Here is a 17829-nt window from a genome sequence, read left to right on the forward strand (position 1 = left end):
CAAACCTCTATCAGGTTCTCCCCTCATCCTCCGACACTCCAGTGAAAACAATCTCAGTTTGCTCAACCTTTCTTCATAGCCCATATCCTCCAAACCAGACAACATCCTGGTAAATCTCTTCCGCACCCTTTCCAATGCATCAACATCCTTCCGGTAGTGTGCTGACCAGAATTGTACACAATACTCCAAATGCGGCCTTATTCAGCAGCAACATGACTTTCCAATTCCTATACTCAATCAATGGAAGCCAGCATACCATGCAGCTTCTTGACTACCTGTCCACCCGAGTTGCCACCTTCAAGGAACTGTGGATCTACATATCTAGATCCCTCTGTATGCTAATATTTCTGAGGGCTCTACCATTTACTGTGTACTTTCCTTCTGCAGTAGACCTTCCAAATTGCATTACCTCACATTTGTCCAGGTTAAATTCCATTTGCTATCTTTCAGCTCAGGTCTCCAGCTGATTTATATCCTGCTGTAACCTCTGACAATCCTCCTCACTATCCACTACTCCCCCAATTTTTACAAATCTACTAATCAGATCACCTATATTTTCCTCCAAATCATTTATATACGTTACAAACAACAGAGGCCTCAGCATTGATCCTTGCAGAATACCGCTTGTCACAGACTTCCAGTTAGAAAAGTACCCTTCCATTACTACTCTCTGATTTTTATGCCCAAGCCAGTTTTGCATCCATTTTACCAGCTCACTTCAGATCCATATGACTTCACCTTCTGTATCAGCCTGCCATGAGGAACCTGATCAAAGGCTTTTCTAAAGTTTATGTATTCAACATCCACTGGCCTGCCCATTTTTTTTGTCACTTCTTCAAAGAACTCCAATCAAATTTGAGACACACAACCTCCTCTTCACAAAACCATACTGCCTATCGCTAATAAGCCTATTCTCTTCCAGATGTTAGTCCTGTTCCTAAGAATCTTCTCTAATAATTTCCCCATCACAGTCCTGTAATTTCCCAGATTGCCTCTTCTGCCCATCTTAAACAGAGGAACAATGTTAACTGCTCTCCAATCCTCTGATTCCTCACCCGTGGCTAAAGAGGATGCAAAGATTTTGGCCAAGGCCTCAACAATTTCTTCCCTCGCCTCTCTCAGTATTCTGGAAGAGACCCTATCTGGCCCTGGGGACTTGCCACCTTAATGTTTTTCAAACCCTCCAATACTTCCTCCCTTTTTATCTCAATATTTCCTAAAATGTCAACATCCTCCTTTCTACACTTACCACATCTTTTGGATGTTCTGAGCAAGAATCATTTAGAACACAATTTTCTCTTCGGGTGATGAGGAGAATTGTATTCATGTAAAATTAGTTGGAAATGTACGTCAGTTGACTGGTTTAGGAAATTGCAGTTACTCAGACAATAGGAAGAGAAACTTTTGTTCCTCACATAAAGCAGGTCTCATGTCTACAGGCCGTTTGCTTTCAATTCTTTTTAAGTCAACATTTTGGACAGTTCAGTCAAAATGAAACAAGAACCAAAAGTGTTGCCTACCTAACACTTAAACGTCAGTCATTTCGCAATTAATACTCTCAGAACATTAGAAACAAATACAGGAGCAGGCCATTCAGCCCCTCGGTCAATACAATCATGGCCGATCATCAATCTCAGCTCCATTTTCCTGCCCGTTCCCCAATTTTTTAAATTGATTTGTGGGATATAGGCTTCACTGGCTGGCCAGCATTTATTGCCCATTCTTAATTGCCCTGGAAACTGAATGGTTTACCACACCATCTCAGAGGGCAGTTGAGAGTCAACCACATTGCTGCGTCTCTGGAGTCATGTATCAGCCAGACCAGATAAGGACGGCAGATTTCCTTCCCTAAAGGGATTTAGTAAACCGGACGGGTTTTTCCGACAATGGTTTCATGATCATCAGTAGATTCTTAATTCCAGATGTTTTTGATTGAATTCAAATTCCACCATCTGCCGTGGCGGGATTCGAACTCAGGTCCCCAGGACGTTAGCTTAGTTTCTGGATTAATAGTCCAGCAATAATACCACTAGGCCATTGCCTCCCCAGCTGTCACTCGATTCCCTTTGAGATCAGTAATTGCCCATCTCAAATTAAATATATTCAATGATGGAGATTCACAATCCTCTGATGTAGAGAATTCTAATGATTCACACCTCATGTGTTGAGGTCATTTATCCCCACCTCAGTCCCATATGATTGCCCCCTTTATCCTGAGACTATGCCCCAGCCAAGGAAACAATCCCCCAAGTGTTTACCCTTCAGAATCTTGTACTTTTCAATATGATCACCTCAGGGTACTAAACCGCAGAGAATATAGACCCAATGTACTCAGCCTCTCAGCGTAGGTCAATATTCACATTCTAGGGACCAACTGGCAAACATTCTCTTTACTGCCTCCAATGTGACTATATCATTCCATTCACCTGGAGACCTAAACTCCACACATTATTCCAGGCGTGATTCCTTTGCAAAATGTGGCAAGACTTCCTTACTCTTGTACTCCAATCCCTTTGCAAAAAGAACCAACTTATAACGTGGCATAAGATAGCATGAATATTACTTGCAGCCACAAAAATACACCTTGCAAACAGCCAAGGACCCACATCTTTCCCATTTTTATGCATCATTGCACTTAGTTCTGTCACAATACTGTCACCCTGTGACTTTACTGGTTTTTGTCTGGTAATGTACATTAAGGCCATTACCCCACTAAACATTACCCCAAAACCCCACTGAACCAAAGAAATTCCTCCTAGCTCAACTGCTAAAGAAATCCAGGTACGTTGGTGTTACACATAGAGAGGATTGTGTTTGTCAGTGGTTTTGTAAGCGACTTGGAGCAAGTTACAGCACAGAAAGCATCAGTGGCCCAGTGCTATTGATAGCTAGACTATTAATCCAGAAACTCAGCTAATGTTCTGGGGAGCCAGGTTCAAATCTCACGACGGCAGATTGTGGAATTTGAATTCAATGAAAAAAATCTGGAATTAAGAATCTACTGATAACCATTGTCAATTGTTGGAAAAAACCCATCTGATTCCTTCAGTGAAGGAAATCTGCCATCCTTACCCTGTCTGGCCAAATGTGACTCCAGAGCCACAGCAATGTGGTTGAATCTCAACTGCTCTCGGGCAACTAGGGATGGGCAATAAATGCTGGCCAGCCAGCCAGCAATGCCCATGTCCCATGAATGAATAAATAAAGTCCTGAGTGGTGGGGGCCCAGAGGATGTTCTAGTCTGGTGATTTGACCCAAATGCTCGATGGCATTGTTACCTTCCAGAAGGTTCTCTGAACACGTATGCACAATGGGATCATTGTGATGACACCTGAAGGATTGTTCAAATGCCAAGGAGATGACCCCACGAGACACTGAATCATTGGTTCGCTGTGGTCTAAAAATCCAATTATTCATTTCCTTCTCTCTTTTGTGCTTGGTTGGACATTTTGACTCTGTGCTGGGCTATTTGTCCGATGTTGTCACTTGCCTTCCAATGCCTCGGACAAGTCATTACATAGACAAGCCTTGACACAGAGTGATGCCAGGCCCTTCAATCATGGGGCCCTTTATTGTCACCCCAAGATCTCCGTGCCCACGGACTTACAAAAGGGACTGGTGTATCGTCACTTTATGAAGAGTCCTTGTTTATTTTATCTTGGAATCCAAGAGCAAACCAAATGGAGTACTCATTTTGGTGGGCCAGTTATGATCCGGCGTCTCAGAGAGCTCTGAGCATCTGAAGGTCAAAGTAGTCTCTACGGTTCAAGATAGAGATGGCAGCACCTTCCCCAATGTCGTCAGCACACCAGATAGAGTAAGCACTCAATTTTCTTTCATACGCAGGAAGGTCGCCGCATGTGTAGCCTTCATTCCAAACAGAACTGGGATAGTCTTCTTCCTTCCCACACCATTCATTCCGAGCAGCAGAATTTCCAATCCCCACGCAATTCAGTGCAAAGGAATCTCTAAACTACATCCAATATTCACAGAATCAATCACAGAATCCCTACCATACAGAAGGAGGACATTTGGCCCATCAAGCCTGCACTGACAATAATCCTCATCCAGGCCCTTTTCCTGTAATCCTGTGTATTTACTCTGACAGTAAGGTCAATTTAGCATGGCCAATCCACCTAACCCGTACATCTTTGGAATGTGGGAAGAAACCGGAGCACCCAGAGGAAACCCCCTCAGACATGGGGAGAATGTGCAAACTCCACACAGACAGTGACCCAAGCCGGGAATCGAACCTGGGTTGCTGAAGCTGTGAGGCAGCAGTGCTAACAGTATGGTGGGTGAAGAGAATTGGACATCATATTCCAGCCAGGGATAGCAGAGGAGATAATTTCTATTTTTGTTCTTTTGGACACATTTACTATAGTGTGGGAGGAAACCAGAACACCCAGAGGAAGCCCATGCAGACACGGGGAGAATGTGCAAACTCCACACAGCCAGTCACCCGAGGCCGGAATTGAACCCAGATCCCTGGTGCTGTGAGGCAGCAGTGCTAACCACTGTGCCACCCATAATTATTGTTTTTTTCATCTTTTGGATATACAGTGGAAGATCAACCTTTCCATGGAATATTTCATTAAATTTACTAACTGTTGCAAGGGGGAGGTGATGGCCGAGTGGCATTATGATCAGACTATTAATCCAGAAACTTAGTTAATGTTCTGGGGAACGGGGTTCAAATCCCATCACGGCAGATGGTGGAATTTGAATTCAATAAAAAAAATCTGGAATCATTATTCTTTAATGCAGATGAGCACATTATCCATTGGATAATGTCCTCTTCTGCATCTGAAGACTTTTCCACGATCACAATGTTAGTCAATTTAATAGACATTTACCTTTCAAGAATAAAAGTCTACCATCAATCATTGCATTAAAAACATATCAAAATGACCATGCAGCATTACACCAGGGACCGACTCTATCCCGGAGCTCCTCTGTAGTTCACAACACCCCTGAAAATTGCAGGGAGTTCAAGGCTGCCACTTCTGGAAGCAGCAAGGTCAGGAGTGTTGTGTGGTAGCCTCCCACCTGCTCCTTCTCATGCGTTGGTAAAAATTGCCTGCGTTGAGAATGGATCTGAGATTTGTACATGCAGGACCTACCCAGATGTGGGGCAAGGAAATCCAGCCCATAATGTGAGAGCATCATCTGTGAGATGCAAGCACTAATGTCGGTTACCAACAAAAATCTGACCTGTTTTATCTGGAACTATATAGAAACATAGAAGATAGGAGCAGGAGGAGGCCATTCATTACAATCATGGCTGATTGCCCAACTCAATAGCTGAATCCTGCTTTCTTCCCAGAAACTTTAATCCCATTTGCCCCAAGTGCTACATCCAGCCGCCTCTTGAATACATTCAATGCTTTGGCATCCTGTGGTAATGAATTCCACTGGCTCACCACTCTCTGGGTGAAGAAATGTCTCCTCATCTCCGTCCTAAATGGTCTACCCCAAATCCTCAGACTGTGACCCCTGTTCTGGACACTCCCACCATTATACATTTACATTCTCACTAAACTTGTTTCTCAGAGAGTACAGTTACAGTTAAAATTCAGAGTTAGGAGCTCTCGCTTATGGTGGCCATACTTTCAGCAGTCAAAGACATAAGCTCTGGAATTTCCTCCCCCACCCTTTCCATCTTCCTCTCCTTCAAGACACTCCTGAAAATTTACCTCTCCCCTGTTCTAATACTTGCATAGCTCATTCATTATCAATTTTGGTCAGATAATCTTCACGTAAAGTGCTTTGAGATGTTAATCATGTATTGGCATACAGTAAAAAGTATTATTTCTTGCGCATTCTACAGACAAAGCATACCATTCATAGAATATATAGAAGAGAAGGAAAGGTGAGGGTGCAGAATGTACTCTTACAGTTATAGCTAGAGTGTAGAGCAAGATCAACTTAATATTTGATTTGATTTATTATTGTCACATATATTAGTATACAGTGAAAAGCATTGTTTTTTGCGCGCTATACAGACAAAGCATACCATTCATAGAGCACATCGGGTGAAAGGAAAGAAGGTGCAAAGTGTAGTGTTACAGTCATCGCTGTGGTTAGCACTGCTGCCTCACAGTGCCAGAGACCCAGGTTCAATTCTGACCTCAGGTCACTGTCTGGATGGAGTTTGCACATTCTCCCCATGTCTGTGTGGGTTTCCTCTGGGTGTTCCAGTTTCCCCCACAATCCAAAGATGTGCAGGTTAGGAGGACTGGCCATGATAAATTGTCTCTTAGTGGCCCAAGGTGTGGACATTTGGGGAATTAGTGGGGTAAATATATGGGGTTATGGGGATAGGACCTAGATAAGACGCTCTGTCGGAGAGTCGGTACAGACTGGATGGGCCATGTGGTCTCCTTCTGCAGTGCAGGAATGCTATGACTGCTAAAACTAAATCTGCAAGTGGTAGGGTTACTAGCAACAAAACTAAAAACTATGTCAGAAACATGGACTGAAAGGATAGGATAGAAAAATTGAGCGAGCAAACCAATGCCTTTAAAACTGACCATTTAGTCAAGGAATTAAGTTATGTGCTGAGGAAGAACTGTCGTGGAGAACTCAGATTAGTTCAGTTAGTGCGGGAATATTCAGCCATCTAGTGGGCAAAACATTCAGGTCGGTGGGTATCTTTAATAACGACACACGGAATTTTGAAGCCTCTCCAGCTAGCAGGATGTTCCAGTCCCGTCGGAATCAATGGATGTTTGGATCATTCGCCGTATCCACAAAGGGGGAAGCTGGAAAGTTCCAGTCACTGTGTTGAGAATTCCTCTATACATTCTTTATAACGCAGCTCCCGATACGTTTGCTGCACGTTTCTTAACGGAAAATGAACGGGAGTACAGCGACAAGGTGGTTAGGACTACCGCCTCACAGCGCCAGGGACACGGGTTCAATTCCCGTCTTGGGTCACTATCTGTGTGGAGTCTGCACATTCTCTATGTTTTGTCTGTATAGTGCGCAAGAAACAATACTTGTTTTTAAACTGTATGCCAATACATGATTAACATCTCAAAGCACTTTACGTGAAGACTATCTGACTGAAATCGATAATGAACGAGCTACGCAGATATCAGAACAGGGGAGAGGTAAATTTTCAGGAGTGTCTTGAAGGAGAAGGGAAAGACGGAAAGGGTGGGAAAGGAAATTCTCCCTCAGCGTTACCCGAACAGGCACCGGGAGTGTGGCGTCTAGGGGATTTTTACAGTAACTTCATTGCTGTGTTAATGTAAGCCTACTTGCGACACTAATAAATTAACTTTAAACTTATACGGGGTGGGATTTTATGGCCTCGATTGAACGAGACCAGAAATTCCCAGCTGAGGTCAACAGACATTTCCGTTGCCCGCCCCGTGCCCGCTCCGATTCCACGACGGGCGGGGCAGTTGAAGTCCAGACATGGTGTTTCAACTCCTGACAGATCGCGTTCCTGCAACTATCGCCTGGGGCAGGAAGCCTGCCAAACGTACCCCCGGGAGTCTAATTAACTAACGGAGCTTATCCTCAAAATTAGAGTTGGATAATTCAGGTCTGGGCCCGATCACATGACCCGCGAGAGGGAGGTCAGCCCTTTAAAGGGGCAGGTCACCCCCTTAAAGGGGCCACGTTGCCACACAAAAGTGTAACTTATACCTCCTGGTTTTACCCAGAACCAGTTGCCTCCAGTTCCTTTACAAGTGGCACCCAAACTGTGTAGCAAGTCTGCTTCAAACAAACCTTCAGCATCACGGCTGCATAATAAAAGCAGCAAGTGCACTTTTGGTTGATTTTAATGGATGGATTAAGTGGACTCTATTACAATGTGCTTCTTTTCTGTTCCTTTTCTGTCTCCCTGTTCTAAGCAAGATAATTGAAATTAGCTGGATGCATTAGTTATTATCTCACATTCCCCTTCACATGGTTGAATATGATTAATGAGTAGCCAAAGTCCCTGAAGGGCTTGTAATGAAGCCGTTTTAATGGAAAGGTGTGTGTACGAGAGAAACCCATATTGCTTCCCAAACAATCATTCATCAGCGCCGCGAACTGGCTTAGCAAAATTAAGTGCTGTCGTGTAAAAGTCAGCGATAGAGTAACCAGCTGGAAACCCCTCCAGTTCCCAGTGGCTCCCAAATAATTCATGGCCATTTATTCTTGCTAAATCACATCAAATGGTGTCAATCAGGCAACACACGTGAGACACAAAATTCTTTAAAAAGATACTTTTCAGTACTAAACCTAAAGCTAATGGGAAAACAAAATGTAAAGGCTGCATCATGCTTTCCACAGTGACTGTGGCAAGTTTTTCATTCATTCGTGGGACATGGAGGGCACGGTGGCACAGTGGTTAGCACTGCTGCCTCACAGCGCCCGGGACCCGGGTTCGACTCCCGCCCTCGGCTCACTGTCTGTGTGCAGTTTGCATGTTCTCCCCGTGATTACATGGGTTTCCTTCCACAGTCCAAAGATGTGCAGGTTAGGTGGACTGGCCATGCTAAATATTGCCCCTTAGTGTCAGGGGGACTAGCGAGGGTAAATGCATCGGCCTGGGGGGGGATTATAATCAGAGCAGACTCAATGGGTTGACTGGCCTCCTTCTGCACTGTAGGATTCGATGGGCATCGCCGGCTGGCCAGCATTAATTGCCCATCCCTAATTGCCCTAGTACTGACTGGCTTGCCAGGTCATTTCAGAGGGGCAGTTGAGAGTCACCCACGTTGCTGTGGCTCTGGAGTCACATATAGGCCAGACTGGATAAGGACGGCAGATTTCCTTCCCCAAGAACCAGATGAGTTTTTCCAACATTGGAATTAAAAATCTACTGATGACCAGCTTTTTTTATTGAATTCAAATTCCACCATCTGCCGTGGCGGGATTCAAACCCGGGTCGCCAGAACATTAACTAGGTTTCTGGATTAATAGCCTAGCGATAATACCACTAGGCCGTCGCTTCCCATGACAGAAGGAACCTCTTTATCAAACGAGTGCTCAGTTTGTGGAACTTACTATTACGGGGAGTAGCTGAGGCAAATAGCCTAGTTGCATGTAGGCGGGGATGGGGGTTAAACAAGATAAGCAGTATGGAGGGAGGGATAGAAAGATATGTTGTGGGATTAGGTGAAAAAGGGTAGGGGGAGACTTGTGCGGAGAATGGATATATTAGGCCAAATGGCTTGCTTCAGTGCTACAAATGCTTTGTGGTATGTATACAGTCATACCACAGTGTGTGCTGGGATGTCACCAGTGGGTGGCAGACAGAACAGGAAAATTCTGCCCCAAGAGTGGGACTTGAATCCCCAGTCCTCTCAGTCAGAGTATTGCCAGCTGAACTGTTGTGGGCTGATGCCACACGGGTGGTAAAATATCTAGCTGATGGACAGAGTCGGAGCTTTGTCTTTGAGCTGGCAACTGGGAGTCAGGAGAATTGCTGATGTCTCCATCTGGCCTCCAGCCCAGCAGAACCCATTGATACTATTTTATTCCTGGGTTAGTGAGGATGGGCCAATCTAAGGCAGAGGTGTATTCAGGCCTGTGTCAAAAGGTTAAAAGTTGTGGAGTAGAGTATGAGTTCTTGCATAATTCTCTCCCTACAGCCCCTCACCACCCACACTTGCCTCCTATAACTCCAAACCTCCCTATTACACTCACTCATTATCCGCTATAAACAGAACTCATGAACCCTCTATTAACATTTGGAAGTTTTTGAAAAGCTTATAAATCTGTTAATCAAACATTATTTGAATGGCCATTTAAAAAGCATTAGCCTCTTTGAAAATAAATCTGTCATAGAAAACAAACTCACATTCTCTTTCATAGCTGTTTAAACAATCCCTGCAGAGCGGAATCCATCCATGGGTTGGGAGTCAAGCAATCATTCTCATTATGATTCTATTGAATAACCATGCCAACAAACCCTCCCAAGCAGAATCTATTAATGCTTTGGAACACAACAGCAGCTCAGGTATCTGTTAAAGCTTTGTAATGGCCAAACAGATGGCTGAGTTGAACTTCAAGTTATATGTCAAAGCATTTCACACTATCAGATATGATTTTGACTTTTTTTTTACAGTGCAGAATACCAACACATCCGATGGGTATTGTACTCAAACACATCTAAAGACCATTCCACTTGGCAAACACATGCGTAAAGGGCACTTAACTTTTCAATACAAAAAGCACTCACTCTATACTCCTAAATGATATTCGCATCATCTACTTAAACTCTCTAACTGAGGGAGATCTAAATCACCACGTCTACAATGGGGGCTAGCAATGTCAGGACGTCAATGTGTGGGATCCCAACCCATCTCCTTCCTACAGACTGGCAAAAGTTGCCGGTGATGGGAATGGGGGCAGGAATCCCAGATTTGAAGCCTGTCCCAAGGATTGCGGCCCCTAATTGGGGCTGCAGGATCCTGCTCAAGAGTGGTCATGATGGTTAATACTGAGTGGCAGGGGAGAGATAATATTGGGGGGGGTGTGGGACAGGTTGGGGGGATGCGGGACAGGTTGGGAGGTGTTGGGGGCAGTGGGAGGCTCTAGCACACTCAACCAAACGTTATGGGAAGTGCATGCATGAAACGCAACAGAGTGGTGGACTTGAAACAATTTAACATTCAGTGTGTCACTGAAAGGCCATTCATTTTTGGATGAAATATAAACAAGGTTCTGTTTTAACCAGCCTCAGGCAGCACGGGGGTTAGCACTGCTGCCCGGTTAGAACTGCTGCTGGAGTTTGCACATTCCCCCCATGTCTGCGTGGGTCTGCTCTAGTTTCCTCCCAAGATGTGCAGGTTAGAGCGACTGGCCATACTAAATTGACCCTAGTGTCAAGGGGTTTAGCAGGATAAATATGTGGAGTTATGGGGACAGGGCCTGGGTGGGATTGTGTTCGGTACAGACTAGATGGGCCAAATGGCCTCCTTTTGCACTGTAAAGATTCTATGATTCTAAGTTAACACACGTTTCGCAGTCCTGATGATATCAAGAGTATGGGACATAGAGAAAACGTGTAACAATAAGCAACAAAGGGGAAGATGAATAAGTACATTAGGGAGAAAGGAGTAGAAAGATATGCTGGTAGGGTGGGGTGAAGAATGGAGAAGAAAGAGGATGAGGGACGTGTTGCTGGTGTAGACCATTGGAACCAATGTAAATGCTGTTGAATTTTCTGTGTGATTATTTGCTTCTGTGGTTGTCAAAGACAGTGTTTGATTCTTTTTGTTTTGGTGCTTTCTTAAAAAAAAACTACAGAAAAATGCCAAAAAGGAAAGGAGGTGCCCAGGGGAGAAAGATCACCCTGAAAATGGCAAAGAACTCCATGAAAATTACGGTCGACGGGAAGCGCCGCTTAGACTTGAGTAACATGGGCATAGCAACCTTTCCCCGGTGCATTCTGAAGTTGACTGACATTGAAGAAATCGACCTGAGCCGAAACATGATCAAAAAGATTCCCGAATTCATCAGCAAGTTCCCCAAGCTGCGCTACCTCGACTTACACACCAACAAGATAGACAGGATCCCGGAGACCCTCTGCCAGTTGGAGCTGCTTTACTACCTTGACCTGTCCAACAACAAGCTCACGACCGACGGCCTACCCGTGGAGCTGACCCAACTGAAGAACCTCCGCGTCCTCAACCTGGGGCTGAACTCGGTGGAGATGATCCCCACCACCGTCGGCACGCTGAAGGAGCTGAAGGAGCTGGGCCTGTTCGACAATCGCATCACGTACATGCCGGAGAAGATCACCAAGCTGCCCAAACTGAAGAAGCTGAACGTGATGCGCAACCCCTTCACCACCCCGCAGTTGCCAGTCGAGCCGATAGAGACCATTGACCGCGTTGAGAACCTTTTCCTCGTCCGGAAGGATATGATGTGCCGGCCCTGCCTCAAGAAATGTCTGCGCGAGAGGGACAAGTGGAACAAAGTGAAGAACATCGCCGAGATGGAAGAGGATCCCGATTTTAGTGGCCTTATATCACCCAATTCGGTTGCTAAGCAAGATGAGGCATCTTGGAGAATTAACGAGTAACCGTTTACTCGCTATCATCTATTAAGGGTTAGGCACGGTTGACCTCAAACAAAATAAAACTATCTCGAGTGCCTTGTGTTTCAGAACTGGCTACGCTCTCCTGCGTAATCTGCACCAATGTGCTTTTTATCACCTACGCGCTGTTTCCAAAATGAATGAAAGGACGGCCTCAGAGGCACGGTGGTTAGCACTGCTGCTTCACCGCGCCAGGGATCCACGTTTGATTCCTGGCTTGGGTCACTGTCTGTGTGGGGTTTGCACGTTCACCCCGTGTCTGCGCGGGTTTCCTCCAGGTGACCCAGTTGCCTCCCACAGTCCGAAAGTCATGGTGCACTGGCCGTGCTAAATTCTCCCTCGGTGTCCCCGAACAGGCTCTGGAGTGTGGTGAGTTGTGGATTTTCACAGTAACTTCATTGTAATGTTAACGTCAGCCTACTTGTGACTAATAAATAAATTTAAACTTTAATCTTTTAGTGATTGTCAAGAGTTGCTCAGGGTTCAATTGATAAAGGACAGGATGAGGTCATTCAGCCCCTCGAGCGTTGTGTTCCCCCACTCCATTCAATGAGATCATGGTTGGTCCATATCTTAACTCCAGTCCAGCCACTGTGGTTCCAGTTCCTTGGCTAAGCAAAAAAAAGAATCTCATCGCCCTCGCATCTGAAACCATTGATTGAAGGGTGCACGGTGGCACAGTGGTTAGAACTGCTGCCTCACAGCGCCAGGAACATGGGTTCAATTCCAGCCTCGGGTCACTGTTAGTGTGGAATCTGCACATTCTCCCCGTGTCTGCGTGGGTTTCCTCCAGATGCTCTGATTTCTTCCCACGTTCCAGAGATGTGCGGGTTAGGTTGACTTGGCTATGCTAAATTGCTTCAAAAATGTGTCGGTTAAATAGGGCCATGTAATTATGTGAGATTACAGGGACAGGATGGGGAGGAAGGCCTGGGTAAAATACTCTGTCAGAGAGTCAGTGTAGACTCGATGGGCCAAATGGTCTCTTCTGCATAGTGGGGGAAACTATGCTTCCATGAACCCCACTGTCCTGATAACTCCCCATTCCCAGTCCATCACGCAAACCAGCCTCCCACCCATTGACTCCGTCTACACTTCCCACTGCCTTAGAAAAGCAGCCAGCATAATTAAGGATCCCATGCACCCCGAACATTCTCTCTTCCACCTTCTTCCATCGGAAAAAGATACAAAAGTCTGAAAACACGTATCAACCCGCTCAAGAACAGTTTCTTCCCTGCTGCCATCAGACTTTTGAATGGACTTACCTTGTATTCTTTGATCTTTCTCTACACCCTAGCTATGACTGTAACACTGCAATCCTTCTCTATGAGCAATATGCTTTGTCAGTATAGCACACAAGAAACAATACTTTTTACTATATCCCAATGCATGTGACAATAATAAATCAAATCAAATCAAATGATTGGGCAAGATGGTGGCACAGTGGTTAGCACTGCTGCCTCACAGCACCAGGGACCCGGGTTCACTTCCAGGTTCACTGTCTGTGTGGAGTTTACACTTTCTCCCCTTGTCTGCGTGGGTTTTTCAGGGTACTCCAGTTTCCTCCCACAGTCCAGAGATGTGTGGATTAGGTTGATTGGCCATGCTAAATTGAGTCTACTGTCAGGGGGATTAGCAGGGTAAATGTGTGGGGTTACGGGAATACAGCCTGGGTGGGATTGTGGTCGGTGCAGACTCGATGGGCCGAATGGCCTCCTTCTGCACTGTAGGGAGTCTACGATTAAATCATTATGTTGGATCTTATGCGCTGATCCACTTTACCCTTAAAACACTCAATCGCTCCTGCCTTCTAATTTAATTCCCTCCTGCAAAGTCAACTGACAGTCAGGAAACCTCAACAAGTGTGGACTCACCCGACATTTTTAAAACCATCTGTTTTGCTTTTTTTCACTGAGGGATTAGTGTTGCAGAGCCTGGGGAAACAACACAAAAGTCAGAGCTCAGGGAACAAGAGATCACGTGGCAAATAGCGGCACGATAAGTTGTGATGATGTTGGAGCTTATTTATAAGCCACTTACTTTTTATAGACTTTCTTCCGATCATTTTTCTGGAATATAAGGAACTTGGAGAATCCATTCTTAAAGAAGATTTCAAGTGCAATGTCCTAAAGAGCAAGAATAAATAATTACGTCAAAAAAAATAATTAAACCCATTGCCACAATAAATGTCTTTGTGTAAAAAATCAAAGTCATGATATATGATGCACAGGTTGTTGCAGAATATTAACCTTTGGTGTGGCACTTTATACTAATGTTTGGCCACAGGAAGATTTCACAGATGCTGCTGTTCTCAGTCTAATGGCCATCCTACTTGTGTAACCACTGGGCAGCACAGTGGGACAGTGGTTAGCACTGCTGCCTTACAGCACCAGAGTTTCCTTCAGATGCTCCAGTATGTGCAGTTTTGGGCGCCGCACTTACGCAAGGATATTTTGGCCTTGGAGGGAGTGCAGAGGTGGTTTACTAGGCTGATACCGGAGTTGAGGGGGTTGAGCTGTGAGGAGAGGCTGAATAAACTAGGCTTGTACTCATTAGAGTTTAGAAGAATGAGGGGAGATCTCATTGAGACGTATATGATGATGAATGGGATGGATGGGATAGAGGTGGAGAGACTCTTCCCACTCAAAGGACAGTAGGACTAGGGGACACAGCCTCAAGATAAAGGGGGGGCGGTTTAGAACGGAGTTGAGGAGGAACTTCTTCACTCAAAGGGTGGTGAATCTCTGGAATTCTCTGCCCGTTGAAGTGGTGGAGGCTGCCTCGCTAAATATTTTTAAGACGCGGGTTGATGGGTTTTTGATAAGCGAGGGGATTAAGGGTTATGGGGAGAGGGCGGGAATGTGGAACTGAGCCATGACAGATCAGCCATGATCTTACTGAATGGCGGGGCAGGCTCGAAGGGCTAGATGGCCTACTCTTGCTCCTATTTCTTATGTTCTTCGTCCAAAGATGTGTGGGTTAGGTGGATTGGCCGTGCTAAGTTGCCCCTTAGTGTCAGAGGGAATAACTAAGGTATGTGCATGGGGATTGGGCGTGGGTGGGATCATGGTCAGTGCAGATTCGATGGGCAGAATGTCCTCCTTCTGCCCTGCAGGATTCTACATTGCCCTGTCTGGGATCAGTGAACTCAGTAATCAGATGACTTCCCCAGACTTTGAGCCTAGAAGTGCATTTACTAACTGAACCATGAGGGGCAGTAACTTCCACCTCCTCATTCTTAGTTCTTGTGAACTGGATAGAAGAGAATGTGTCCAGGGTGCATTTGCCATGCTAAATTTTCCCTCAGTGTAGCGACTAGGAAATTTTCACAGTAGCTTCATTACAGTGTTAATGTAAGCCTACTTGTGACACTAATAAATAAACTTTTTAAAAAACTTTAATTGGTACCATCAGCTATGTTCACTCTCAAAAAGCTAAGTGCTCTAAGTTGAAGTGTGAGTGAGCAATATGCTGTCTCTAATGAGGGCTAACAGGTAACGTGACTAACAATCAGCTGTTAGGCATACTTACCGGCTGCATGGAACTGGTGTCAACTCCTTGATCAAGATGGCTGCCCACATCAACTGCGGGTTAAACTGGCATCAAGACCCCATCTTGGGCACATCTTACCCCTTCAGCATCTAAAACATTCTAGAAAAACCGACTCTCACGAATTTTCAAATGTTTTTCCCTCAACGAAAACAACAATAACTGTCCCTAAACACTGGAATTCCAATGTGATCCAGGGACACGTTGACAGCTGGAATTCCTGTGTGACCCTAGAATGTGGTAATCGCTGGAATGCCAGTGTAATCCAGGAATGTGGGAACGGAGTTCCATGTGATTCAGAAATGTGATAATCAGTGGAATTCCAGTGCGATCTGGAAATGTGATAATCAGTGGAATTCCAGTGCGATCCGGGAATGTGATAATCACTGGAATTCCAGTGCCATCCGGGAATGTGATAATCACTGGAATTCCAGTGCCATCCGGGAATGTGATAATCACTGGAATTCCAGTGCCATCCGGGAATGTGATCATCACTGGAATTCCAGTGCCATCCAGAAATGTGATAATCACTGGAATTCCAATGTGATTCGGGAATGTGATAATTACTGGAATTCCAGTGCAATCCGGGAATGTGATAATCACTGGAATTCCAGTGCCATCCGGGAATGTGATAATCACTGGAATTCCAATGCAATCCAGAAATGTGATAATCACTGGAATTCCAATGCGATCCGGGAATGTGATAATCACTGGAATTCCAGTGCCATTCGGGAATGTGACGACAACTGGAAGTCCAATGTGGTCCAGGAGAACTCTAGGCCGTATTGGGACTGCCTTTTCCAGTCGGAAAGGAGAGGACACATTGTTTTTCCTGAAGGGAAATGGATTGAGGTTACTTTGGGATGGGGAATCAATCCCCCACAATCTTCACAAGCTCAATACCTCTATGCTTGACTACCTGAAGTCAAAACCACAAAGCAAGCACGGGGCTAATTAATTTTTCAAATTTCTGGCTAAGCAGCAATGAGAACTCTGATGAGAAAATTTCCCATTTTGCTTCCGGGCAAATTTGATGTCTTTCTTATCGATTCAGTGAATCTCCCTGTGGAAAATGACAAACAACTATTGAGTTATAATCACCTCAACTTTGGGATAAATCAGCTTTCTTGGGGCTTTTCGGCCATTTTGTGGGGAGTTCTTGGCTGAACTTGCATAGTATCATAAAAACCCTACAGTGCAGAAGGAGGCCATTCGGCCCATTGAGTCTGTAACCATCCCACCATGCCCTATCCCCATATCTTCATGCATTTACCCTAGCTAGTCCCCCTGACACTAAGGGGCAATTTAGCATGGCCAATCCACCTAACCCACACATCTTTGGACTGTGGGAGGGAACCGGAGCACCCGGAGGAAACCCATGCAGACACGGTGAGAACGTGCAAACTCCACACCTACAGTGACCCAAATCAGGATTTGAACCCAGGTCCCTGCTGCTGTGAGGCAGCAGTGCTAACCACTGTGCCAGGAAGATAATCAGGAATATAGGAACCTTTCTAAAACACTGGTGCAATTGCAGATAGGGTATTGTGTCCACTTCTGCGCATGGAAAATTTTAAAAAGGAAGTTAAGGCTTTAGGTCAAAAGAATCATGCCAGTTTTAGGTAACGATCGCTCTCTATGCCTATCTTGTCCATTTGACAGAAGTAGGAGCCTTCCAGAGTCATACACTTGCAGCCTGGGCTCACACATGAAGGACGATAGCTTGAGTCAGGCATCAGTTGTCTTGTTCCCTCGGAACCAAACTCCGATGTGAGACAACAGCTTCAGGGCAGGAGAATGGGAAAGAACTGGGCTCAAAGGCACAAGGCATGGGATTGTCCAGTATGCTGACATTCTGAACAACTTCAAGAGGAATCTTCCAAGTTTGAGAGTGTCTCAGCGTCAAGTGAAATATTTCTTGATCTTTCTAGAGGTGGGTCCGCAACAAATTGGGGATGAAAGTAGGTTCAGACAAGGAGGCAACGCAGGTGGACTCCGTATTTGCCGATGACTTACAACATCCGATTGAAACTAGTGGAATTGGCTATCTGGAGAGGCAGATACAATCTAAACAGGCCATTTGGACAAAAGAGTTAATGTTCCACGCAAGTCTTCTCCCACTCCTCAGTTCACCCTCAGGGCGGCATGCTGCCTCACAGTGCCAGAGACCCGGGTTCAGTTCCCGATATGGGTCACTGTCTGTGTGGAGTTTGCACATTCGCCCCGTG

At 45.3% G+C, this 17829-nt stretch overlaps 2 protein-coding genes across 2 annotated transcripts in view; one reads left to right on the plus strand and one right to left on the minus strand.

Annotated features, from left to right (window-relative positions):
- wdfy4 (WDFY family member 4) overlaps positions 1 to 17829 on the minus strand; it is a 262215-nt gene that overhangs the window by 83163 nt on the left and 161223 nt on the right. The window contains exons 45-46 of the mRNA XM_080215932.1: positions 14093 to 14178; positions 13927 to 13986 (exon numbers count right to left, since the gene is read on the minus strand). Of these exons, the coding sequence (XP_080072058.1) occupies positions 13927 to 13986; positions 14093 to 14178 (146 nt within the window). The remainder of the gene's footprint in view (positions 1 to 13926; positions 13987 to 14092; positions 14179 to 17829) is intronic.
- Positions 11264 to 12555, plus strand: lrrc18a (leucine rich repeat containing 18a). The gene has a single exon (XM_080215933.1). The coding sequence runs from the start codon at positions 11264 to 11266 to the stop codon at positions 12035 to 12037; it is 774 nt and encodes a 257-aa protein (XP_080072059.1). The 3' UTR covers positions 12038 to 12555.

This window comes from Carcharhinus amblyrhynchos, chromosome 31 (genome assembly GCF_965287045.1).
Source record: "Carcharhinus amblyrhynchos chromosome 31, sCarAmb.v2.hapA, whole genome shotgun sequence".
Lineage (NCBI taxonomy): Eukaryota > Metazoa > Chordata > Chondrichthyes > Carcharhiniformes > Carcharhinidae > Carcharhinus > Carcharhinus amblyrhynchos.